The sequence below is a fragment of the Typha angustifolia genome, chromosome 3 (assembly GCF_048772165.1).
Source record: "Typha angustifolia cultivar Huaian chromosome 3, ASM4877216v1, whole genome shotgun sequence".
Lineage (NCBI taxonomy): Eukaryota > Viridiplantae > Streptophyta > Magnoliopsida > Poales > Typhaceae > Typha > Typha angustifolia.
The window spans coordinates 629,344-655,964 of record NC_133241.1 but is presented as its reverse complement, the minus strand read 5'-3'; the positions used below and the strand labels follow the sequence as shown (position 1 = coordinate 655,964).

General features: G+C 39.9%; 4 protein-coding genes and 1 long non-coding RNA gene across 6 annotated transcripts; 3 read left to right on the top strand and 2 right to left on the bottom strand.

The window, feature by feature from the left end:
* Positions 1-563: 563 nt before the first annotated feature.
* LOC140758399 (uncharacterized) lies at positions 564-2,770 on the top strand. Its single transcript, XR_012104104.1, has 4 exons — positions 564-805; positions 888-987; positions 1,686-1,759; positions 2,506-2,770. It is a non-coding gene; the product is annotated as an uncharacterized lncRNA (long non-coding RNA).
* Positions 2,771-5,118: 2,348 nt separating this feature from the next.
* On the top strand, positions 5,119-8,880 carry LOC140758118 (omega-hydroxypalmitate O-feruloyl transferase-like). The gene is made up of 3 exons (XM_073094154.1): positions 5,119-5,237; positions 5,324-5,773; positions 7,793-8,880. The coding sequence occupies exons 1-3, from the start codon at positions 5,235-5,237 to the stop codon at positions 8,648-8,650; spliced, it is 1,311 nt and encodes a 436-aa protein (XP_072950255.1). The 5' UTR covers positions 5,119-5,234; the 3' UTR covers positions 8,651-8,880.
* Positions 8,881-13,300: 4,420 nt separating this feature from the next.
* Positions 13,301-16,042, top strand: LOC140758119 (TPD1 protein homolog 1-like). 2 transcript variants are annotated; one of them, XM_073094155.1, is made up of 4 exons: positions 13,301-13,421; positions 13,920-14,126; positions 14,436-14,519; positions 15,273-16,042. In XM_073094155.1, the coding sequence occupies exons 2-4, from the start codon at positions 14,033-14,035 to the stop codon at positions 15,620-15,622; spliced, it is 528 nt and encodes a 175-aa protein (XP_072950256.1). In that variant the 5' UTR covers positions 13,301-13,421; positions 13,920-14,032; the 3' UTR covers positions 15,623-16,042. The 2 variants fall into 2 exon arrangements, with proteins under 2 accessions (XP_072950256.1, XP_072950257.1); XM_073094156.1 differs by lacking the exon at positions 13,301-13,421 and having other exon boundaries at positions 13,438-14,126.
* A 3,296-nt stretch (positions 16,043-19,338) lies between these two features.
* On the bottom strand, positions 19,339-21,169 carry LOC140758048 (uncharacterized). Its single transcript, XM_073094025.1, has 2 exons — positions 20,593-21,169; positions 19,339-20,500 (listed from the first exon to the last, which is right to left on the bottom strand). The coding sequence occupies exons 1-2, from the start codon at positions 20,756-20,758 to the stop codon at positions 19,494-19,496; spliced, it is 1,173 nt and encodes a 390-aa protein (XP_072950126.1). The 5' UTR covers positions 20,759-21,169; the 3' UTR covers positions 19,339-19,493.
* Positions 21,170-23,409: 2,240 nt separating this feature from the next.
* On the bottom strand, positions 23,410-26,231 carry LOC140758194 (GRAS family protein RAM1-like). Its single transcript, XM_073094280.1, has 3 exons — positions 25,197-26,231; positions 24,142-24,963; positions 23,410-23,782 (listed from the first exon to the last, which is right to left on the bottom strand). The coding sequence occupies exons 1-3, from the start codon at positions 26,229-26,231 to the stop codon at positions 23,507-23,509; spliced, it is 2,133 nt and encodes a 710-aa protein (XP_072950381.1). The 3' UTR covers positions 23,410-23,506.
* Positions 26,232-26,621: the final 390 nt, after the last annotated feature.

The following is a 26,621-nucleotide window of genomic DNA, read 5'->3' as shown; positions in this document are numbered from 1 at the left end:
GGATTGAAGCTATTAGATACATACACACAATTTATACGTTGGTACATACAGACTTGCACAAATCAACCTAGCGTAGAAAAAAAAAATCACTTTATAATATTTTACTCATCCAGATAATTTAGCATGAACATGAAACCTTTATAAATAGATTTAGATTTAATATAGTTAATTAGTTGCCCAGTTTAATCCAATTATTTAACAAGTTTTATTTATATTTATTACCTTATTCATTCTATTCATAACATAATTGTGTGACTCTGATATTCAATCTATCACTCAAATAATTTATTTATAACATATTTATAATATGAATAAATTTATTGAAAATTTGAATCACCAATGTGGCAATGTAACATATTTATGAACCACGCAATATATTTAAATGAATTATGTTCATGTTTATTGTTTAATAGTCTAACGGGTTTAGTAAACAGATCATGTACGGTGTTGCTTTGACTTAACCCGACCCGATTACCCGAGTTGTTAGTTGTATTCTTAATCCCCCTGTATTTTTCCCGCCCTCTTCCACCTCGTTTTTTTCTGTTACCCGCCAATCCATCGACCTCGACTTCCTCCTTGCTCTCTTTCCTCTTCCTCGCACACCAAACCCTAGACCGCGATAAGTGAATCCATCAAGCAAGAGCTCAGAAGGAGCCCCGAGGCGAGAAGGAATCCTCGAGAGAAATCGACAAGGAGGAGGAGGAGATCCAACTGGAATAGGTCTAAGAGGGATCGGAAGCTCACGGATCGCTACTTCCCACCGATTCATCGGAGACCGGCATCGAAGGCTCGAACGATCGAGCAGGTGGAGTGTTCCGTTTCTTGATCTTTTTTTTAAGGGTTTGTAGATATCCAATCACATTCCTAAATGTCTGTATCTTTGCTAGGCTTCAAATCAAAGAACACGTGTAGAACGAAGAAGACACAAAGGGATACCATTTGGGATGTCCTTCAACTTGGTTCCAGGATCCTGAAAGTAAGAATGAGGTAAGCTTATGGCCGATTTAGATAAGTATCCTGAAAGTAAGAATGAAAGGCGCAATCCTTTTTATTATTATTATTTTGATTAAAAAGATACAATCTTTGAAGAGGAAAACATTGGAGTTCTCTGGTTTTGTTTGGGCTGAGAATAATGTGCGATGATTTATCCATTCTTATTCTTGTTATCCACCTTACCTTATAACTGTACCACTTGAGAGTTATATGTTTTCAAATTGATATATAACATCTACAGGACTTTTAATTTAGGAATGTGATTGCATATATGCATGAAGGAAAATTACTGGTATTAAGGCGGCTTCGAAATTTCCTAGTCCTTCTGTGTCTTCTGCAGGGAAAAAAAAATAGGAGAGAAAAAATTCTGAACCTTGATAATTGTTTTAAAGAAACTTTGCTGTGTTTCTGTGTTCTTCTTGACATGCCTGAAGTGAACACGAGAACCAAGAAGGTTGACTGGTGATAACTCAAAATTTTATTATTTGCAAGCTGTATTATGAATCTCAGCTATAATACTTGAATTGTTGGAATCTCCATCTGATACTACAAATGCTGTATTGACAAACAGTTTGAAAGTCTTGTACTTCTATTAATGAGATGCCTTTTCTTAAAATTTAACTAGTTATCTATGACTGTTAATTTTAATTTTTTATCATCCTTTCACGCGTCATTTGATGATTTCTTTGCAGGCAGCAGAAAATGCAAGACCTGCAAGACTAAGCACTTAGCATCAGAAGAGGAGCTTTCTGGAAAGCAAATTAAGGTTTGAATCTCGGTCTAGTGATTTCCTCTCCACTACCGTGTTCAGAGTGAATCTTTCGTATATATTATTCAACTGCATTAAACCTAATGGCATCAGTACTTTTTGCATCTTCTCCCTGATATGTTTTATTTCATTAAGATACTATTGACTCATGTGTTTGGGAATTTACATGATTGGATCTTTATATGTCAGTTTATTTGAAACTAAATGATTTCATATGGATTAAAGAATGTTCTTACTATCTTCTGTACAGTATGACTGATAAATCACTTGGCTTAATTTGCTGGTGTGTTTCTTTTGGATGAACTCTTTCTTTTTCAGTACCTTCTCTTACCAATTTTATCTGCTTTTACTAGAAATTTGCAAGGAAACACTAGTGATAAGTGAAACATCAGCCAAAGGGTCTCTGTTTGGATTTACCAATGTGAGATGATCAGGACATAATAGGAAAAAAAAAATGAAAAACTGGAGATATCAGGAGAGAAGCAATAAGTCTATATATATATATATATATATATAAATATATATTAAAACAATAATCAATCAAAACAATGCTTATGATTCCGAGGCAACTATAGTCTCACTCAAGCATGAAATTTTGCCGCAAGCAGAGCTGCAGAAATAAACTCATCAACAAATAAACCTACAATCTTTACAAATATAATGAATGCACATATATGCTCGTTGGATGGATCAAGTATGTCGAAGAGCTGAATATAGCAATTAATTCAAGCTTCAAACTGCAGCAGGGGAAATACAAGGAAATATTACGAAGGAAGATGAGGATGACACCATGATGGAGTTTGGATAACAACTGAAGACAACGAAGGTACAAGTCCATCGACGGATGACCCTTTTGCACTTGTCACGTTTTTGCTGCATTATATGAAGCATTATAACTATTAATATGAATCTTTGTTATCTCTCTATATGTAGTTCAACACAAAATGAGAAGGCGACATGTTTGCATTAATTTTACTAAATAGTAACCTATTCTTTCCATGGACAGTAGAAATCTAAATTTGCTCATTTGACATCTGTTGTTAAAATTACCTCCAAAAGAAGGCTGTTCTTTGCTTGTGTTTTAATACTAATATGAATGTATGCCGCGGGATAAATGAACACCGGAAGAAAGACATAAGTTTTTACTAAATGACCAAACAACCCTTACTATCTTTAAATTAGATTATGTTTTTGTGGGGGTAATTAAGACTTTAATGTCTCAATTTATGGTTGACTAATAGTTGCAACTTGGTCTGAAACATAAAGGAGTTAAATGCTTAATTTTAAAATATGATGGAAAATTAAATTTGTGTCAAATAACAGGGGTATAAAGTGTAATTTCTCATCCCTTTTTTCTTTTTCTCTTTTGTGATTGATTATTATTTATCATCATTGCCTGTGGGAATATTTATAAGTTACCTTAAAATCTTAAACTAGCTTAGGCTTAAGTTAGTAGATAGAGGTTGTTTTGTTTATTATAGTCTAATCTCTCTCCATGTATGGCTCAGATATTTTATGTCAGTATGAATTAAATAGATAGAAATTTTATATTTTAGTAAACAGATGGATGTCAAATTCTCTTTTATTTAAGCTTTGGTTAACAGAAAACATTGGTTTTATTTCTTTTATTTTCTAATCCCTGTGACGTTTCAATAGGCTAGGTATGAATTGTAAATGGATAGAAATATTCTATCTAACAGATAAACGTTTTATATTTTACTTTAAGCTTCTACAGCTACAGTAGATGGCAATTAACTTAACAGCGAATGTAGCATAGAAAATGGCTAGATTTAACACAGGATGTACATTGGAAAGCATGCGATATATTGGATTGCAGTAGTAATTAATCGTAATTAGAACATAGATATTTTCCTTGCATGTGATATATTTGGCATAGCATGTGAACCTTGTTTTCTTTTTACCTGGATTATTTGGTGCTCTCTTCAATTAATTTTTCCCATTTTTTGCATGTGAGATTCTGGCTAACAGTTGGGGGAAAGTGAGCCAAGTAATATGTTCTCTGCTGTCTTGGTTACTTCTATAGATGCATTTATACAAGAGTAAATTCGAAAAACTAAGAAAGCCCATGTCTCTAATTTAGACTACTTCTTTTCTTTCCTTTTAGATTCTTGCTTGGATAAAAAGAATGGAGTATTATTCTTATTCTTCATTTGAAAAGGAAGTGGGTATTTAATGGTGTCTCAATCTGGTTTTTGAATTCAGATATACTCATATATTATGAGCTTCTTTTAACAATGTGAGCACTATTTCCAGAAGAGTAGATCATTGCTCAACAATTAAATATGAAATATGGTACTTCTTCGTGGTAATGTCTAAGCTGCCAATTAATCAACTCTTCCAAAAAATATTTGTTGGTAGACAAAAATTTAACGAAGAGAGAGATGCAATGAGACGCAAAGATCTTTATTGTTGGATCAGAATCTTATTTAACAAATCATGTTTGGATGCCACATGTACTTCTAATGGACTTGTAACTTTCAAAGGCAGACAATCTGCTAACTGTGCTTCCTAACCTTAGAAAGTTATATTATTATAGTGGTGCACGAGTTGTATTATATTATGTTGTTTTGTTGTAAAACAGTATAGTGATATAAAAAATAGATATATTTTAGTAAATAATTAAAATAACCTTTGGTAAGGAGAGCTGAGAGAATACAAGAGTAAAAAGAGATGAAAAGAATGATTAAAATAATAGTTGATAAATATAAAAATATTTGACTGAAAAGGAATTGGGAGAGAAGTAGGTATTAGTAAGTAAGCTAATATTGAGATAATATTTTTGTTTAATTATTAGAAATAAATCTCTCTTTAATTTGCTTATTTCACAAGTTAAGGGAGCCTTTTTTAAGATATCCAGATGTGATCCATAAAAGAGGCTCTGAAAAGTAGGAAGTATCCTAAGCCAGTATAAAGGTATTTTAGTTCCATGGCAGTGGCCAACCCCCAACTAAATGACACAAGACTGGTGCAAAACTCCTATGGGAAAATTCCATTTGTCTCCTACTTTGCCTTTCTATCTCTCTCTCTCTCTCTGTCTCTCTATATAAAAATTCTAATTATCTAACTGACATCAGTGGCTTTGGTTGGCCTAACTGTTTTTCCTACCACACAACAACCCCTATATCCCTTTCACCCTTGTCTTAATATTCTCTCCAGTGACTGGAGAACTCCAATGTTAATCTAGTGTTCCATTTCACATAGCTAGCAAATCTTATTACCACTGGATGTTTCCATTCAATGGAGGGTATCAAACCTTTCCACTTTTCAGTTAGTTATACCAACTCAGTTAAGAAAAGTACTCCTCCATTTCTGCATCATATAAATAAGCCATCCTCCCAAGCCCAACATAGAACATATCTCATCTCATTCATCCCTTCTCTCTCTCTCTCTCTCTCTCTCTCTCTCTCTCTCTCTCTCTCTCACTCATCTGTGATAATCCTTAGCCATCAAAATGGTACTCTTACTTAGTCATATCTCAAAACTCCTAACCTCCCTCATGTTAATGTCAATGTACTAACACTATCTCTTTGGTGTTTAAAGATTGCAGAGCTCAAGGAAGCTTCCCTCCTGGAGAAGGAACTCATTGTGAAGCAAGGAGAGCCGAGTCTTGTAGCTCCAGCTGAGGAGACACAGAAGGGTTTGTACTTCCTATCCAACTTGGATCAAAACATTGCAGTCGTAGTTCAAACCGTGTACTGCTTCAAAGAAGAGGGCAAGGGGAATGAGACTGCTGTTGAGGTGATCAAGGAGGCCTTGTCGAAGGTTCTCGTGCACTACTATCCGCTCGCCGGCCGGCTCACGATAAGCGCGGAGGGGAAGCTGATCGTCGACTGCACGGGGGAAGGGGCGGTGTTCGTCGAGGCGGAGGCCGACTGCGGTATGGCGGTCATCGGAGATATCGCAAAGCCGGACCCGGCCACTCTCGGCAAGCTTGTGTACAACGTTCCCGGAGCTAAGAACATCTTGGAGATACCTCCTCTGGTAGTTCAGGTATGGTGTTTTTTTGACCCTAACTATGGCTTAATAAAGAATATAAGGAGCAAATCGTGTGCTTTTATTCTCAGGATATTTACATAATTGCTGCTATTTTTTTTAAGTATTAGAATTGTTATTATAATTAATTTTAAAATAAAATTTCCCTAACTAATTATTATTGAAGTTAATAAACACATGTAAATAACGAAAATATCTCATTATTTAAGTTTATAGTGTAAAATATTTATTAATAACTTTTTTTTAAATACATTTAAGTTGTGTTTTAATCATAATTAATTATATCTAACTAATGGACTTACATTTTTAAAAGTGCACAAAATGATTTTTATCTTTAGTATTCCTTTTGTCAGGTGACAAAAAAACTAACATATTGGACTCTTTAATCAATCTACATCGACGAAGTAGCTGGGGTTTTAGGTAGGTTTGCTTACCTAAAGCAATTGCTTTCCAAGTAGGGCGCTTGACGAGCAGCTCGGGTGAAGCTCGAGTTCGGCTCGGCTCGATCAGAGCTGAGCCGAGCCCGAGCCATCATAATAGACTCGAAATTAATATCGAGTCGAGCCTGAGCTGGAGCCGGCTCGCTCAGGCTCGGCTCGATAGGCTCGATAGCCTGACTCCCTATGACTAAGGACACGTGGCATAAATAAATATTGCCACGTGTCCCTCGCTAACTCATTCTCACCCGTAACACAATATTCATCACCCTCACCTACCCCACCCTCACCTACCCTCACCTACCCCACCCTCATTAATTACTTCACCTTTCCCATCACCACTTTCCCCATCCTCAATTCCCCTACCCCACCCTCATCTTCACTCACCCTCATTCCCATCACCACTTTCCCCATCCTCAATTCCCCTACCCCACCCTCATCTTCACTCTCACCCTCATCCACATGATCACTTTCACTCTTCCCTCCCCGTCGGCCTCCATCGGCAACGACGGCAAGCCACCACCACGGCGCCACGCCTTCCTCTCCGTCGGCCTCCTCCTCCGTCGACCTCCTCCGTCGGCCTCCTCCTCCTTCGCCGTTGGCCTCCTCCTCCGTCGTTGGCCTCCTCCATCCGTCTCCGACTCCTTCGGCAAGCCGTTATCCATGTCGCCACCACCCACGTCGCCATCGCCTCTAATCAAGCTCGAGCTTTGCTTGGGCTCGGCTCGAGCTCGGCTCGGGTTGAGCTAAGCCGAGCCTGAGCAACATTATGAGGCTCGAAACTAATTTTGAGCCGAGCCAGAGCCAGAGCCGGCTCGCTCAGGCTCGGCTCGTTTACACCCCTATTTCCAAGTCAAGGTTTAATTAATTAGGAGTATATAAGATATAATTATTCAAGTAGATTGAAAGCTGTTATGTAACAGAGTAATCTTTTTAAAATAGCAAAAGCATTCTCATATGATTTAATAGAGTGGATGAGTCCAAATTAAAGATAAAGTATGAGTATAATAGTATCAGTTCTTATTATTGAAATATAGACGAGTTGTAGAATAATGGAAAATTTATTAAGATTATGGGTAAATTTCAAATAATTCTCATGTGTTTATGCCTGAAATTAAATGATGTTCTAAACTTTTACTTATATCACCTTGTCCCATTGTGGTCTATACTAATTAATATAAAATTATTAATTTTTACATCCAAATTTAATAGAAAAGTTAAAGTTTACCATAATATCACTATAAATCTTCTACCCATATTTAAAATAAAATATACTTTCAACCTCTTCTACTTTTCCTTTTATTATCTAATTATCATAATTAGATTATTAAAATTTCCTCAAACAATAAGATTATTAATATTATATATTTATTTTTCTATTAAGTTTGAATTGAAAAATGAATGGTTTTATATTAGTCTAAACCATATGAAAGTAAGGTGATACAAATATGTGGGGGCAATTATTTTATATATATATATATATATATATATATATATATATATATATATATATTATAGGGTGTTATGGTAATATGGACAAAATATGTGGTTGAAAATAAAAAATAATAATAATTTACAGGTGACAAGATTTACGTGCGGCGGCTTCACCCTGGGCCTTGGGATGAACCACTGCATGTTCGACGGCGTCGGCGCGATGGAGTTCGTCAACTCGTGGGCGGAGACGGCCCGCGGCCTCCCCCTCTCCGTCCCTCCCTTCCTCGACCGCTCCCTCCTCCGCTCCCGCGTCCCTCCTTCCATCTCCTCCCCCCACCACGAGTTCGCCGAGATCCCCGACGTCTCCGAGGCCGCCGCCCTATACAAAGAAGAGCTCCTCTACCGCGCCTTCTCCTTCGACCAATCCAAGCTCCTTCACCTCAAGTCCAAGGCCATGGATGACGCACCCACCACCTTCACTTCCTTCGAAGTGCTCTCCGGCTTCATCTGGCGAGCTCGAACTCAATCTCTGAAGCTAAGCCATAACCAAAAGACGAAGCTCCTCTTCGCCGTCGACGGTCGCTCCAAGTTTAACCCCCCACTCCCCAACGGCTACTTCGGAAACGGGATCGTGCTAACCAACTGCATCTGCGACGCCGGCGAGCTCCTCGAGAAGCCGCTCTCGTTCGCCGTCGGGCTCGTGAGAGAGGCGGTGAGGATGGTGACGGACGAGTATATGCGGTCTGCGATCGACTACTTCGAGACGACGCGCGCGCGGCCGTCGCTGGCGTCGACGCTGCTGATCACGACGTGGTCACGGCTGGCGTTCCACGCGACCGACTTCGGCTGGGGGACGCCGGCCCAGGCTGGGCCGGTGACTCTGCCGGAGAAGGAGGTGGTGTTGTTCTTGGCCGACGGGAAGGAGACGAGGAGGACCAACGTGCTTCTGGGTTTGCCCAGCTCAGCTATGGTCAGGTTTCAAGAGATTATGAAGGACACATGAGTCATTAATTATAACTTAATTACTAAATTATTATATAATTATATCCATATGTTATTATCTATGTGTTGTTGTATGATGCTGTTAAGGGTGTTTATTGGTTAATGTACTTATAATATCTACCTAAATGCAGCGTTTAGCTGCTAATTAAAATTTGTTGTACCTGTGCTTTATTCCTGGATAATGTGTATTTGGATTCAAAAATACATAAAATTGTGGAGAAATTATCTAAATATTTTTACGTTTTGCTTTTATTACCATTGCTCAAGTGTGCATGAACAAACTAAAAGAGTTGAGGCAAATCGATCCAAAGCAGCAGTATCACGAAATCCATACAAAGAAAATGAAAGGATTCACAAGTAATCCTAAAAAGTAATCTTTACAATGTACCTTTTTCTTTCTAGTGAAATGGATACGTTTGCTATTTTTAATTTTCTTTTAAACCTTTGGATCAAGATAGATAATTTTAGTGAGAGGCATAAAAGGTTTTGCCAATTAAATATGATCCGAAATTGACTATATTTGCATATTCTAACTGGAAGTAATAGTTAGCTGAGATAACTTTAAAGTCTCCGCCTATCTCTACTAGTGTCTTTCATGAGGTTATACCCTCTTTCTCCAGCCCACAAACTCTAAAGAAGTTGCACCATTTCTCTCATCAAAACCTCACCTCACTTTGTCACACTCCCCTAGACTTAACAAGCTCTCGGCCACTACCTCTAACCTCCCCGACTAGAGCTGAGCACCACCTTTCCTCTCCGTGGACAATGAAACAAAACTTCTCCAAAGAATCTCGGAGATGCTCCAAGTCGGGGTGAAAGCAGGTCGGATTAACTCTGATCCGATTCGGATCGGATTCGGATAAAAATTTCTATTCGGATATGGATTCGGATACGGGTCGGATATATTTTTCGAATTCGGATACGGATATCGGATATTCGTTTACCTGCATATTTTTTTAAATGATTTACAGTTTTTAGTTTACTTATTTAAATAGTAAATATTAATATTGTTACTAATAATATGTTATATATTATTTATAAAGATTAATTTCTCTAATTTCATATATTTGACATACAAAAAAATTATTTGTTGTAAAACTCTTAATAATTTTATATTAATTATATCTAAATAAAATATTATAATTATTTTAAATTCAATCAATATTCGTTTAAGATCCGATTATCTATTCAAAAATTATCCGTATCCGTTTATTTAGGATATGATTTTAAATTTTACTATCCGTCCAATATTCATATCCGAATTCGTATCCGAACTAAAAGTATGCAATCACCGTTGTCTATCCCAATAATGGCCGACAACACCATATTAAGCTAAAATCCCAACCTCTGTCTAACGGGAGAACTCTTGACGGGCAAACCATTTAATGTCGGTGGAACGAAAGCTACTCTCTCCAAGGCTTGGGACTTATTGAGGTTAGTCAAAACACATTCCTTTTATCCTTTGAGAATGAAACACAAAAATAGCGTATTTTGGACATGCTCTCCATAGTCTTATAGTCATGACCTCTTTACTCTAAACGTCTTCCAACTCAACCTGCCGGTTGAGAGCTAAAACTTTGACCGTGCAGAGTTCTGTTGCCGATGATCTACTTCTTTTCAGTAGCTCTACCCTTTGTGATGCTACAAATCTGAGAGCAACTATTGATAAGTATCTTGGGAATCCTCTAATTCTCCCATGCTCTAAGTGCAAGGTCTATCTGTTTATCTTGGACAAGCCCAAGAAGCACTTGGCTGGATGGCAAGTAAGACATCTATCTCACACTAGAAGAATGGTTCTTATCAAAGAAGCACTTGGTAGCATCCTGATTTACTCCATGTCAAGCATACTTTTCCAGAAATCTCTACTAAATGTGCTCGACTCCCTCATGCGTGACTTCTAGTGCTGTTCGACCGCAAATAACAACGAAGAAACAAGGCTTTGATCATAAAGCTCGCATGGCGCTTCACCATGGATAAAGACAGCATCTGGACTAAGCATCTCAGTGACAAGTATCTTGCCAGAACTCTCCTTATGGTCGGCAAAAGGCACTGGAGCGGTCTCTTGGACGTGGCTCTCAAAAGACCCTTGGCTGCCAACTTACGACCTCAGCAAGATTCAGGAAGCGAGGTGGTTCAATGAACTAGTCAAGCACTAGTACAAGCATATTTATTGGTCTAGCTTCCATGGCTATAAGGGATAGGTTACTTTGGACCCCGGTTGCAAATGGTGTGTTTAGCACTGGGAAGCCTCAGCTTCAAGCCCGACGGTAGCCAAACTCTGGAAAAATGATCTAGAACAATGCTGACACTATCCCTCGGATCAAAGTATTTATATGGAGATGCAAAACGGGAGCTCTAGTCCAGATGACAGACACTTCACAAGCGAATGCTGTTAAATTGACACAAAGTGCACACTCTGTCTGATTGAACCAGAAACCATGCAGCATCTTTTCATATCATGTCACTTCTCGAAAGCAATCTTGTTAGCTAGTAGACATTTAGCTTTAAGGAATGGTTGGAGTTCCTAAGTGAGAAGCTGTCGAAGGAGCAGCTCAGTTATTCTTTCAACACCATATGGAGGAATGCTGCAGTCTTTGATAGAGAAGAGTAATCCCCTATAAAGCCAGTCTCATGCCTCAAAGCACTAAATTCTTAAACATGGAACAAGGACCATTAGAGCTGCATGTTACTGCAAACACCAAGCCATGCAAAAAAGCAATAACTGTGAGGAGGAAGGGTAGTTATTATGGAGGTGGGGGAATTTTACATAGTAAACAAAAGTCCAAAGTGCAAAAGGTACAAAAGAGTCTTCTTAGCTTGCTGTGATAACTCACTGGTTGGAGAAGCACACGCACTGCTCCTATGCATCAAAGAAGCCATGGATATAGATGAACAGTCCGAAGTGATCCTTTAATTACGGTTTAATAGTAGTGAATGCAGCAACCAACAGATGGGAGCCCATGGATTGGCAAATTTGATATATCATCTAGGAATGCAACATACTATCAACCAAGTTACCCTCTATTAAGGTTCTCTATTCGAGCGGAAAAAAAATATCTCGATAGGCCACAACCTTACCGATCTAGCTATTCAGAACAAATGTTGTAGAGAATGGATCAATTGTGATCTAGACTTGTGTGATGGTTTGAATGAAATGAACTTGTCTATAGACTTCTAATAAGAAATAGTCTAGTTCTTCTACATTAAGTTTCAAATTCAAATCTATCTAATTATATTTATTTGCCACTTATTCTTTTCCTAGCATAGCCAAATATACTTTTGTCTCTTCTCTGTCTAATATAAACCTCTGTGGTGCATATTCCCTCCATAATTAATATAGTTAATGCTGCCGTCGTAAGGAGGTGAAAACAGGTCAAAGTTAATTCGATCTAACCTACTATTTGACTCAATTTGGATCATATTTAGATAAAAAAATTTCTATCCAACCCAGATACAGATTTAGATACAGGTAAGATTTTTGAAAGAAAAATCGGATATGGGTTGGTATAATTTTTCGGATATGTATATAGATATCCATTAACCTACATTTTTTTGAATGATTTATAGTTTTTAGCTTGCTTATTTAAATGGTGAATATTGATATTATTACTAATAACGTGTTTTATATTATTTGTATATATTAATTTTGCTAAATTTATACGTATTTCATATGAAAAAAATTATTTTTAACTATTACTACTTTGTGTTAATTCTCTTTACAAGAAAAGTCATAATTTTGCTAGCTGTCTAATATCCGTATTCGAACAGAAAAGTTAAGCACTATCTGTCCTCCTATCTCTAGATTTGTTTTGACTTCTAGGGGTGGTGAGAAAGGAATACCTACTAAAACTGCAATTACTACCTTTAGATAAGTTTTTTTGACAACTTTGAAACTGATCAGATTTGCATAATCTATAGTCTAGTTCATTTGTATTGATTTTAAATTCAAATCTATCTAGTTATACTTATTTGCCACTTAACATTTCCCTAATACTACCAGGCATAAATAAAGAAAGCAATACCCACTAAAATTACAACTACAAGTTTTGGATCAAGAAACACAATTTAAGAGGGGGTTATCCAAGTTTTTGCCAATTAAATTTGATCCAAAATTGATTAGATTTGGATAATCTAGCCTTCATTTGCATTAATTTTATATTTATCTTCCATTTAATATTTCCCTAATCCAGATCCCACATACTTCTACTACCTCTCCTCTCTTTAATACGAACCTCTCCCATCTATGATTGTTTCCATAATTAATATAGTTGATGCTACTAAACATAATATTTAATGGTAGAAAATAGTTACGAGTTCCTCTATATAGCGAGCTCACGTGCGCCCGGATGGCGGCTGTGACACCCAACCGCACGTGCCAATCCGAACCCATCATGAGACCGGAGAGAGATCGCCGCCATCCAAACCGTCCACATAACACGTGTCACTCTCGCTTCCCTCGGATACTCCGCGGCTTGTTTTGTGGCGAAACCCGTAATAGTTATCAACTTCGAGGCCGTTCTAATAGGGGATAAGACTCCTTTCTTCTCGGTAACCGGCGCTTCTCTCTGCTTCAGTTTCTCCACGCCTTGCTAGTTTCCCGCGGGGGCATTCTGGTAAATAACCTACTAGCCCAAAACCGGAACATAGCTATATATACCCCATCTTGTAACAGCGTCTCTTCCACTTACGCTTCAAATTCCATTCCAAAACCCAAGTAGAGAGAGAGAGAGAGAGAGAGACGTCTCATCTCGACCTGCGGTCTCCTCTTCCAGGTATGCTTGTCTCTCTCCAACGAACTCTAGATCGCTTCCGAACCCTTCCGTTTTTCCTTCACATCCCTTCACGAATCTGAGGTCGTGAGATCGAGCGGAGCAGATCCGTACCGGGGTTTGCCATTCTCGTGCTCTTCCGAGCTTTCTCCATAGCTGGTTAAGATTGGAAATCCTAGCGCGACTCTCGATGCTGTTCGAGGAGTTGACGACAAGTCCACGGCGTAGATTGTACTCGTGAGGCGCCTCACGGTTCCCGAGGAAGGGTCGAGGGGGGTTTGCTCCGCTCCACTTCCCGCCTCGATCGATGAGGAACTCGGATTTGCCTTTTTCGGCGGCTCCTATGCGTGGGGTGGATCAGACCCGGTCGACTCGATGCCGCTTTTGTGATCCGGCGCGGGGATCGAGGATCTCTGAGTCAAAGCCTCTCAGCTATTTATTACGCTCCCCATGCTCTTCCTCTCGATCTAACTCGTGATCTCTTGCTCGTTTTCGCTGCAGTTGTTGCTTCTCTCGAGGGTTCGATATCGTCCGGGAGATCTAGGGTGTCCACGAGCTCGTACTGCGGTACCTTCGCGGATATAGGGTCAGGGTTTCGGATTCCGACTTCTACGATGAGATCTCTATCCAGGCAAAGCATATTAGCGGCCATGGCGGCGGCGGTTACCGTAGTTGCGCTTTCGGTGCTCGGCTTTTACATCGTACCAGGTCTTCTTCTCATTCGTCTTCTCACTTCTCTCTCTCTCTCTCCGGAAATTTACTTTAGAAGTAATCCCACTACCAGTTGTTTGTCGTTTGTTTGAATAATATTGGTAATTATTTTAATTTTTGGGTTATATCTTGCTTCTCTTTGCCGAACACGACGACCCCATCACAAATTTACCGAAACTTTTTCGATTTAATATTAGAGAAATTTCCTTTATTTGTCCTTATTCATGTGAGTAGACGACGACTAGAAGCGGATAAAAGAAGGGAATAGAAGTGGAATAATCCGTTCAATCTGTTTCTTTATTCCAGGTCTTCATCTGCCGCAACTCGGTCGGCCCGTATCACAAGAATCCCGTTCCGTCGGTGTTTACCACCGGAAGCTTCTCCAAGAAGGTACGAGATCCATTTCCATCTCCTACTCTCTCTCATTCCAATCAAACGGTCAGGATCATGTCGTGGGACATCTCCTGTCATTGGATCGTCCCACAAGCCGTTATTTGTTCCCTTAATATTCTCACTGGTCGGTGGTCCCCCGCCTCCGTTAAGAGGAGCAGGAGGATGGAGGTGCTCCTGGGGCCCAGTGGGCAGTGGCTGATCCGACTCGGTACGATCACCCCCACGACACCACGACCTCTGCGCCGGAACGACCTGGCCAGTGGCCAGAAGTACGACGCGCATGCGGTAATTATAGGAAAAGGATCACTTGTTCATGGCTCTCTCTCTCTCTCTCTCTATCACACGTCCTTTTCGGTGCGAGACGCCAAACTTGCTTACGATCACTGCCCTGTAAGATTAGTGAATAGTTAAGATAATTATGCTAAATACTAAGGATCGGAATAGTCGAATAGAACCAACCAATAGGGTTCTTGTCGAAAAGGGTGTTTTGTCCCGTCCCGACCCGTTTAAACCTTTTCTCTTTGGCTTCTCTATTGCCCTTTGAAATTTAGTGTAGTAGGTGTAGGAATTTACTACAATCGGGGTACGCGGCGCCCTTAGGTAAGATTTGGAGGCTGCTTAGTGAGCGATGTAGCGAATTCCTGCAATTGGGGCTTGAAACAATCTTTCCTTATCGGTATTTAATTTGATCTTTTTTTAATATTTCTCGGGATTATTTAATAAGATTTGATTGTAAATAATATATACTAGGTCCGGCGGCGGAGACGGATCGGGTGGGGGACGAGTGCAGCAAGGACGACATCGTGGTCTACCAGGGCGCCACGACGCCCCTCCCGAACGGGATCCCGACGTACACGGTGGAGGTGCTCAACGAGTGCGTGCGCGGGTGCTCCATCGCGCATATCCACCTGAGCTGCGGGTGGTTCAGCTCGGCGCGGCTGATCAACCCCCGCATCTTCCGCCGCCTCCGCTACGACGACTGCCTCGTCAACGACGGCCGCCCGATCCCCAACGGCTCCTCCCTCTCCTTCCAGTACGCCAACTCCTTCAAATATCCCCTCTCCGTCTCCTCCGCCACCTGCCTCCCTTCTTCCCCCTAATACCATATACCCCTCCTCTCGCTGTCTCTCTCCCTATCTCTTATTCTCCCTTTGCTTTCTCACGTGGGATTAACGCGGGGGATGCGTTGCTAACTGTAGTTAACGAGGGATTTATGCGATGGGGACAGGGTCACGTGTATATAAAAGACAGCTAATTTTTGGTCGAGCGATGGGAATGTCTTTCTCTCGTACGCCAATTCTCTCTCCTTTTCCTCTCTCTATAATATACTTTCTTGTGATAGCTACCATATATACCATACACCACTTTACAGATGGGTTGTCGTCGTCGTCGTCGCTGTAGCTGGTCCATTTCATGCACGTGTCTTCTGGGCGCTCATTAAATGGGGCGTCTTTTTGCATGTATATAACCTGAATGTACTCTCGATGCTTATTGACTAATATTTCTTTTACATTTATACCTTCGAATTACTTATTAATGTGCTTCTCTCTCTCTCTCTCCAGTGTATACTTTTTAATAATTTAGTGATTTAAATTTTTAATTGCCCACAAGTAATAGCGACAAGGACCTTTCACACGTGTAGAGGCCGCAGTTACCTAATTAATTGCACATAGTAGTAGTACTTGTCTTTCACTTTAATTTGTGTGGGCTCTCACCTCTGCGGTGGATTAGTAGTAGTAGTAGTAGTAGTTAGGCCCTTCTCTAGACCCGAGAAGTTTGTGGGATATGCTTGTTCCGCAGGGAGAATTAATAGATGTCGACTTTTTGGTGGAGCATTTCGGGCCGTGAGCAACCAAGGAAGGAAGACTTTTTTGGCCCACTTTATATAAATTGGGTAGTTAAGCATTCAATCTACTTTGCCGAGATGAAGAACCCTGTGACCTTTTTATGTTTCCCTAATGTCATGTACTTTATGTCGGTAGTTGGCAGCCACCGCTTGCATTCTCTGCCTTCGATCTTGCCTTAATTCCGGATTCCGGGTCATCATCAGGTAGGTATATGGTGAAATTTCACAGTTTCTTGTTGCTCTTAGATCGTTGACTTCCTCTACATTGTGATTTATTTCCCCCTCTCCTTTATATTCCCTTTTTATTTCTTTCAAATAAAGTTTTAATCGTGCTTCTGTCATCTTATTCCAGTGTAGCTTTGTACCATGAGATGAGCAGTAGTTGATGTTGATACCCCCCCCCCCCCCCCTGCAAAGAGTAGGAATTAGGCTGGAAAAGACGTTAGGCCTATTGCCATCTCTACCTCCCCCCTCCTCCTTTGATAATATATAAAACAACCGACTCCATGATTGAATACATTGGAAACGAAGCAAGAGTCATGTCTCCTCTTTACATGCAGACATAGAAGAAAAAAGGGACAGCTAGCCCCTTTTTTTAATTAACATTTATACCCAGTAGTAAAGTTAGTAACTTTATGAGACGTGTCATGATTCTAGTAGAGTAGATAACACGGCTCGGCCCAATCCTTCGTCGGTGTCCACTGGACGGACGAAAGCATGAATACTTTGCGCCACTCCCATGATCCCATCCCATGAGCCCAAAAGGCAATATCCCATATTACATTTTTGCCCCTCGAACTATCTGAACTGTCTTACTCTATGATTCCCCTTGCCGGTTGCGGTCCAGCATTTATTGCACTATTTTTTTTATTTTTTATTTTAAATATTTTTTAAGGTTAAAGTGTAGAAATCTGCTTACATATAGCCAGAACAGAGTGTATTAAATATTTTTCACTTTGAAATTAGATTCGCATTGGCCGCCAGATATATTTTATGTCATCATATGCATGTAATTGATGCGTTGCCCAGATTAATCTGTATAGAATCGATCAGTACCTTAGTTGTTAGGTTTTTAGTAGTGTAACGATGATTTCTTATGTTTTTATTCTTCGATATAATGTGCTACTTAGTCGTAATTCAATACGCAAAAATGCAAAAGGAATTCAAGAAAAGGAAATAGAAGGGCACTTAAATTGATATCCCTAACTCCACTTAGCATATAGCCTATCTAGAAAATTCAAATTTCATCTCATCTAGATGAAAGAAGTACACATTATCTATGTATCACATGTTAGATAAAATAATGGCATTTGTTGCGTCTTCAGATCATGGTGCTTTTCTAATCCATTGCACAACACAAAGTGGAACACTTTACATGGATTATTATTTAATCAATGAAGAAGTTGACAAATTGGTAGGAGGAGCAGACAATTATCATGAGTAGGGTGGTTAAAGATGTTCAATTTTGGACCCTAATGCCAAGCTTTTGACATCCAATTAAGCCCCCACATCTTGTCTTGCCCTAAAATAAGATCCCACTATAAGCTTTGCGGCTTTCATATTAACCTTCCCAACCACTCCTCCACTTGGTTTTCCATCTCTCTATCCATTTATTAATGCCTTCCTTTTGTCACATAGTCTAATGGTGTTTCTTCTCAATCTGTCTTTCTTATTGTATTATATAATTCTAAACTACAGTCAAGAAGATTAAATGAATTATTTCCTAACCTTTCTTTTAGCTTCTATTACTCTGTGTGACCAATAGTTTTGAGTATTTAATACTAAGAATTACCCCCATTAATTTAAGCACTTAATTAGTTCATCAATTAGTTTCCTCCATAACTTTGCATCTAATGATAATCTTTAAATTTAGTCTGTGTTTAATCAAATATGATGAACAAAATGACGTTATATTTTAAGACCGCATAGGAGTTAAGTGATTAAGTTTAAAATATATTGAAGAGTTCGTAGAATTTGAGCCAAACTATTATGAGTTAAAGTTCAATTAATCTTTAATTATGTCATCATTACTTCATTTGGGGTTTACTTGGATTAATCCGACAAAGAGAGTGTTATTTAAACAGGATGCTTTTGAAATCTTTCGGAAAGGAGAATAGTGGGTTGGTGACATCTCTTAGGGTGAGGAATTTGGAGTTCTTAAAGTTGAAGTTAGGGCTTTTGTCCTCTTAGAAACACGTTTGCCATTAGAAGCAAGCAAACACAATCTCTCACTTCAATTGGCTTAGATTGTTTTGTCTTTCTTCTGCAACCACTGGAATGTGGCATAGAAACCATCAGGCAAAAAAGGCGTTGATTGGTGGATGCAATATGAACAAGATGGAAACATCTTGCTTTAGAGTCTCCATAGACTATATTTTACCATATACTTTTGTGGTGCAACTTTTAACTATCTCTACCATTAAGAAGGCTACCTATTTGTTTATTTAGTTTCTCATGTGTTAGGATGTTACTTCCTGTGCAAGAATCAAGAGGATGAAGGATTAAAATCATAGTTTTCTATTAGTTTTTAGAAAGGAGATTATAAACATAATTAAATATGATGTCAACCGTCTTTTTTGTTCATACTTAAGCTTTTAGAATAGTCGGCAAATTGACAAAGCAATTAGAGCAAGTCTATGAATGAAGATTTGAACTTTTTTAAAAGCCACCTTCCTGCTCTTTTTGCTCTGTTTTACCTACTAGGTTAGCTGATTTGATCACTTGGGCCAAATACACAGTTAAGTTCTCAAGGCTTTTAGGAAAGTCTAAATTCTGAACATTAGTACTCACAATCACTCCAATGCACCTATTTCTTGGCCCACCCAATTGGTCTTACTTGCCCAACCCATGGCCCAATTGATTAGCTAAGATTTTGATATGCTCTCTTTATCAAACATATTTGTTATTTTTAATATGTTAATGTTGAATCCACACCAAAATGTAATGAAACTAAAACATAGTTGGATATATATATATATATCTGAAATCAGAGACAAAACAGAACCAATCACAAAAAGGCCCTTCCAAATTGGATTGTAATCAACTGGTATTCATCTTATATATAATAAATTGTCTACACAGGTGAAGAGGAAGTTAATCTTAGATATAGCTCACATATATTTGGTTTATGGCTGCTTGGATGAGGAGGGAAGATGGGAAGGAAGCCAAGACCTTGGGTCTCTTAGGGAAAAGGTTGATGGAGGTGGAGATGGTTTGGGAGGGGTTCGAGTAAGAGGAGGGAATGGAGGAAAAGGGAAAGGTGGGAATGGGAAAGGCAAAGATGGTGGTGGAGGAGATGGCGGTGGTGGTGATGGTGGTGGTGGTGGAGATGCAAACCATGATGGTATTGGTGTGATGGGAGGAATTGGAGGGAAAGGAAAGGGGAATGAAGGAGGAGGAGGAGATGGAGGTGGTGGTGGTGGTGTGAACCATGAAGGGAGTGGAGGAAGTGGAGGAAGTGGAGGAAGTGGAGGAAGTGGAGGGAAAGGGAATGAGGGAGGAGGTGGTGGTGGTGATGGGAAGAAGGATTGAATTGGAGGCAATGGAGGGAATGGAAATGGAAAAGATGGTGGTGGAGGTGTGAAGAATGGCAATGGAGGAAATGGAAATGGGAAGGATGGTGGTGGTGGTGTGAAGAATGGCAATGGAGGAAATGGGAAAGGAAGAGAAGGAGGACTTGGGAAAGGGAAAGGCATTGGTGGCCAATGAGGCCAGGGGAATCCAAATGGTGGGAAAGGTGGCCAGAAGAAGAGAGAAGTGTTCAAATTACTATTACTACTACTCATTTTTTCTCTATTAGTAGTACCACATAAGTTTGAGTCTTTCTTGCCTGGTCTATAATACAATGCATTGAGGTTGTAGAGACAAACACTGTCTTCATTGCATTTGGATGAGACATGCTCAGTTGAGGTGGTCAAGCCTGGGGAGCTGCAGATGGTTGGTGGGCTTCCAATTAAGCTAGCCCTGCAGAATGAATCAATCTGTCTCCCCTCCTTGCATTCAAATCCATCAACTGGTGGGATGTCAAGCTTGTACACTCCAAATCTATCAGTGGTTCTGTCCACTGTGATGGATATCTCCTCCTTTGAGGTGGAATTCACTCTAAACATACAATCCACTCTCACTGCAACATCTGTGTGGTTGGTTTCACATTAATCAGAGAGGCAATTAGCATCAATGGGGTGGGGGGGATTCTTGGAAGGAAAGAGGTTGTGACATTTTTACCTTTTAGGAAGTAGCTGTGCTTGGTGAAGCAGTTGTCAGAGCAGGCATCACAGAAGACAGTGCCCATGACTGTGATATTTGAGATGGGTCCTGGAGTAGCATCATCAAGGGAGAGTGATTTGAGGAGGAGGAGAGCAAAGACTTCAACAAGGATTGCAAGATTCATGGTGGAATTGCTGGTTGGTACTGAGATAGAGAGAGATGGCTCCTGAGCTCACCTTACTAAGGGAAGAAATGAGACAATCTTTTGTGGCTATGGGGAGATGATATGGTGATGATATGGTGTTAGTGTTACAGAAAAAACTCTGGCCCGTGAGTGGTTGTTGGTCTGTGTTAAGAATTGGGTACTGTGAAAAGAGACGGAGAGATGGAGAGAATGGAGATCTCTCTCTCTATCTCTTTCACTCCATTCGCAATGAAACAAGAGCATGTGAAGAGTCCTTTCGGCATTTTGTGAAGGGCATTGTAAAGGAGAATAGTTTGTTGTTGGGCTCTTTTCTGATCACGGGTGCCATGAACTGTTCTGGAAGCACAATTAAATTATACAAAGATTCAAGGAGATGAGGCAAAAATGCAAGTAGGGACAGGGGAAGTGATGGAATAGAAGATTGAAGGGGACTCTCTGGGTTCTTCTCTGCTGATCGCCACTTCTTTGTTCTCATGCAAGCAGACTATTATATTTATATTGTTGTGAAAATTATAGTTCACATCCTATATTTTTTTTAATATAATTTTTATATCCACACTGTTTACTTCTTATATTTTAAAATCAAATTTGAAATTTTGCACCTTTTAGAATGATCTGCTTCTTAGAGAGAAATAGGAGGGAGAGCATACTTGATTTTTAATTGAATATTCTTCATTTGATGTGCTTCAGATCATATAAATTCAAGTGTATATTCTGTGCCTCCATGAACTCCTTTGTTTCCACATTCTTGTACTTCATTTTTAATCTTCTTAGCCTAGGTATTTTTTTAATAGAAATATGGAAAATCTCATTAGATTAAAAAATTATAAATTTACACGTTATAAAATTGCGAGAAAGAAATCTTCTTAGCCTAAGTTTATCTCTACATATCTACTTCCAGTATTTTCATACAGATAATTTAAGAGAATTTTATAAATCACACTCTATATTTTATCTATTTTGTTATTCATATCTTATTTTTAAAGCTTTTGTAACTCGACCTCTACTTTTTTCTTATAATTCTCATTTAACAACTTCTGTTAATTTAAACAATATCAGCAAAGAAATATTCTATTATAATATATAAAATAATTTTTAAATACCTAAATTATCTATGTCTTCTTCAGAGAAGGGGCAAGGGAATAATAGTGGTGAGAGTATTTTAGTAATATGGTCAATATTAGTTAGTTGAAGTATTAAACGATAATTATAGAGAAAAATAAAAAAATCGGATTACAAAATTCCGATTGCAAAATATGTATAATATAGGGTGTAGTAAAATACCTAAAATTTAATCATATGATATTCACATATTATTTTTTAATAAATTTTTTTTAATGAATAACTAATGAAAAAGAGATTTTAGAGGTTTTCCATAGTTTAGAGGGGTCACTGTGTCATGCCAAAAAAATAAAAATAAATGAGGAGTTCCTAGAGATCTAGGTATAATTATAGCTTCATATATCCACACATCTTACTTTATTGGAGCCCACTTCTCTAGCTGCAGAAGTATTTAAAAGATCTACTTGGATTGAAGGGAGTGAATAGTTTAAAGACTATATTGTAGCTGGATGTGGGCTCAACCATACAATTATTGGACAGATCAACAAAAGGTTGTAATGAAATAATATTCTCATCAGTTGTCTGGCTGACAACTAAATTATTAGGTATATATCCTCTGATCAAGAGTTGGTGAACTGATGAGTTAAAGCTTCATCCTAACAGTTTGTAGTTATTGTAGTGGTTGAATTGAGATAACTTTTCTTTTTCCCTCTAGATTTAAATGCAAAGTGAAACAAACTCACCACAAGAATTATGCTGCTGGATTCCTTAAAAAACAGAAGAAGTTTCACATGATGTGGAATGGCACACTTCTGGAGTGATTTAATTGTGCTTTCACAGTTGAAAACAGAGGACTCTGTTGATTCTTGAGTTTGGTCTTGTCATCAATAGCAACTAAAGATCAGGATATGCTACAGTTGAACAAAAAAAAGGAACTCTTTTGATTCTTGAGTTAGGTCATGTCATCAACAGCAATTAAATATCAGGATATGATATTCACAAGGAAACTTTATTATAATAATAAAGATATTCCTCTAACTATATGTTTGTTGATGAGCTTAAAATATATATATATTTTGGGCATAGTTGTCATTTACATATGATTGCTCTGCAAATAATAATAAGTTTTGCTCTACAAATATCACTTCCCTTTGATATTGGATTTATTTTTGCATGGATATTCTAAAGTTTCTCATTGGCTTATATACTCTTCTCAATTTATATACATATATATAGAATTTAATGAATTTTAGGGGGATGTCCTTTAGGTTACTTTTCAAGTCTTTTTATGGATATTTATATCTAGCATACAAAGATATAAATACTCTTAGCAAAATCTTAACAGTTAGTTAGATTTAAGCAGCATCTATATAAAAATAATAATAATCAAAGGCTTTAAAGGTTATTTATATCAACTTTAGCATTATATATTTTTAGAAGGATTCCAAGATTTCTACCCACAAGAAACAATTCCATTTCATTATTAGTTATATATAAATCCATCATTGGGATAAATACATCTTTCATATGACATTCCAACTTAATTATACCTTCAGAACTATGTCTCTTTTCCTTTCTGCACATCTATTATAACAACATTGCTCATGCATGCATGCATACATGCATGCAGATAATTAGCTCTCCTCCTCCTCCTTTACCCTCTCATTAGCACTGCCAAGCGGAGGCAGCGATGACCGGCCGGTCCTGCCACCCGAGCAACAAGCAGCCGTTCTCCTCCGTCAGGCGGTAGCCGTCGCAATTGTAGAGGCCGAGCAGTACCCGGCTCTGGCTGGCGGCGTTGGCGCTGAGATCCACCCTCTTGAATCCCTTCCCCTCCATCACCTTCCTCCACCGCTCCAGCCGCTCGTGCCGTACCACCCTCTCCGGCCCCTCGCACGCCACGATGTTCCTTATCTCCGGTGCTAGCAAGCATTGCTCCACCTACCATTAGGGCGAGATTTTATATAACGCTCTATATATATATTTTAAAAGAATTTCATCATAATTTTCTATAATTTTATATAAGACACTGCATTTTTCTTATATATTAAGTTAATTTTACTCTAACACCGCCTAACAGAATAGAAAATATTTCCACTACTTCTAAAAATAAAAAATTAAATTATTTTTCTATTTATTTTTTTTACTTTAACGTAAAAAAAATATAAAAAAAATAAAACTATGCAGATATATTTTTAGAATAAAAAAAAAAGTAAGGATAAAAGTCTGATATCTATCCGGGATATTAGTTATACCAAATTTGGTAATTTTGCATGGATAGTTAGTTGAACTTGTCGTACCTTCATGCGCGCCGACGAGTCGGGCGGGAAGGTAGCGTGGAGGGAGTCGAAGATGGCGGAGTAGTAGTGGAGCGCCTCGAGGAACCTCCCCAAGAAGTGGGGCCCGTTGTGGCTCGCCTCCTGCTCCACCACCGTCACGATCTTCGGCGCCTGCTCGTGCACCATCCCCACCACCGCCGCCACCTTCCCCGGCGCCACGCGGTGCAGTCGGTTCACTGCGTTCACCGCCAGCGCCTCCCCGACCCGCCGCTGCAGCATCCGCGGCCGGAGCTCCTCCACCCGGTCGGTGACAGCCGGGTGGAACTCGAACGGCACGCGCAGCGAGGCTGCCAGCGCGGCGAGGTGGCGGCCGGTGTCCCTAACGGCGGCGGCGGGGTAGCCGACCCCAGTGAGGCGGAGAGAGGGCGGGCCTCCCGGGCGGGCGGCGAGGGCTTGGAGGAAGGCGGGCCATTGATAGCCTTGGAGGATGTCGAGGTCGATGATGTGGACACGATCCTCGCCGTCGAACGCCTCGAAGATGGCCTGGTTGGCGGTGAAGTGGGCGAACTTGATGTAGGGGCAGGCTTGGTAGAGGATTTGGTAGATCTTAAGTTGGTCGGGAGAGGGGGAAAAGGGGAAGGAGGAGGGAGGAGGAGGGGAGAGGCGGGCGGAGAGGGCATCGGCGAAGCAGGAGGCAACGCGCTGCATGGAGTCGCCGAGAGGGGAGACGACACGTTGGAGGTGGTTGAGGTGGCGGCGGGCGGTGGCAAAGTCATCCTTTGCGGCCGCCTCCGCGCAGGCCAGGAGGAGGTGGACTAGTTGCAAGCCGCTGTCATGCTCTTGCTGTTTTTAAAAGAATTCAATAATTTATAATATTATATCAAAAATAAAATAAAAAAGAATCGAGCCCCCTTTTCATATATATTTTTATGTGAATCCAAACTATATCTTCTCACATCCATTTATTATCATAAAAAAGTAATTACGTACGTGTATCCGGCCATCTTGTAGAAATCTTCTACAATCTAAGCAGCTGATGGAAATTAATTGAGAGATAGTAGCAAGTTATCAATTACCTGCTCACTTTCTGAAGCTAGCATTGGACCCAACAATCCCTGGAATGAAGCATCTATCCGCTCACACTTAGCCGCAGTAGATATTTCCCTCCCTCGCTGTTGCTGCAAAACTTCTCCATCTCCAAAATGACTCATCTGATCATATAAACCCCCTTGATGTCCACCACTCTGCATCCCGCCGCCGGCCGGCTCACCGAACGCTAAGTCGGGTATCGACAAGCATTCTAACAGGGTCGGCAGGACTGCGGCCGCCTGAATATTATCGAACACCTCCTGACCGCAGCCGACGTCCTCCGCACGGGCCTTTGTCGGCATCGAAAACCCCCCGTAGCCCTCCCTGTATTCATCGGAGAAGGCGTCGATCACCGGCAGTGAGAAGCTCTCTCCATGAACAAACTGATCAGTGGAAGAATAAGGATAGAGTGGCAGGGTAGAGGTGGAAGAATTGCTAAAGACTTTGTGTAGTGGACTCATGGACTTGCCCTTGTTAATGTTGGGTGAGTATCCATGCACCCCATGCACGTAGCCATAATTGCTATTATTAGTAGTGTAGATATTATTATTAAAACCTAATGATCTCTTAGGTGATGATATCATGTGGTCTTTCTTAGGAGGTGATGAGGTGATCACGTATTCCCTTTTAGGAGAGTATACCATGTAGTAGTCTCTCCTAGGAGAACATACCATGTAATCTCCTTTGGGTGAGGAAATAATATAATCTCTTCTAGGAGAGCAAACCATGAAGTCCCTCCTAGGAGAAGATATCATGAAATCGGCGGCACCGGTATCGATCTGATCGGCGAACAATGACTCCCATATCGTGTTGTCCGGCGACTGCACCTCGGTGGTGATGTCTGCATCGAACTTGAGCTCATGGATCAAGGCAGTTGCATTGCTTTGTTCGAGCTCCGATGAGGCGAGGACATTGGATTCCGACACGGAGGCGGTCGGAGAAGGCGGTCGGTGCTTCGAGCCAGAGATGGTATCGGAGATCGTGGAGCTTCCCATGCTTCCATTTGGAGTGGTTATGGTCATCTTACTTTCTCTTAGGCTCTCATAGAGAGAACTCTCTATCACGCATGCATGCACCTCTATTTGAAGAGGACTTGTATAGAGAGATCTAGAGAGAGAAAGAGTAGAAGAAAACACATCAAAGTTGCAGGCGTCCTTATCTCCAGCTTTGGTGAAAAGGGTATTTTGTGATCACAAAGGCCAAGATTAGGGTTGTAAGGATTAATTGGAGTTTATTGGTTTGGAACATGGCAAACCAATCAAAAGAATGAGTTCTTTGTAGGGTTAGTTGCTCAAGGGATTATCTTGTCTCTTTGCTTGGTTGTTAAATTGTTTTGTATTAGAGGATAGAAAGGAGAATAGAGCCGGCCCAGGAAGGTGAGGACAAGGGACTCACTTAGGAGGAAACTTAGA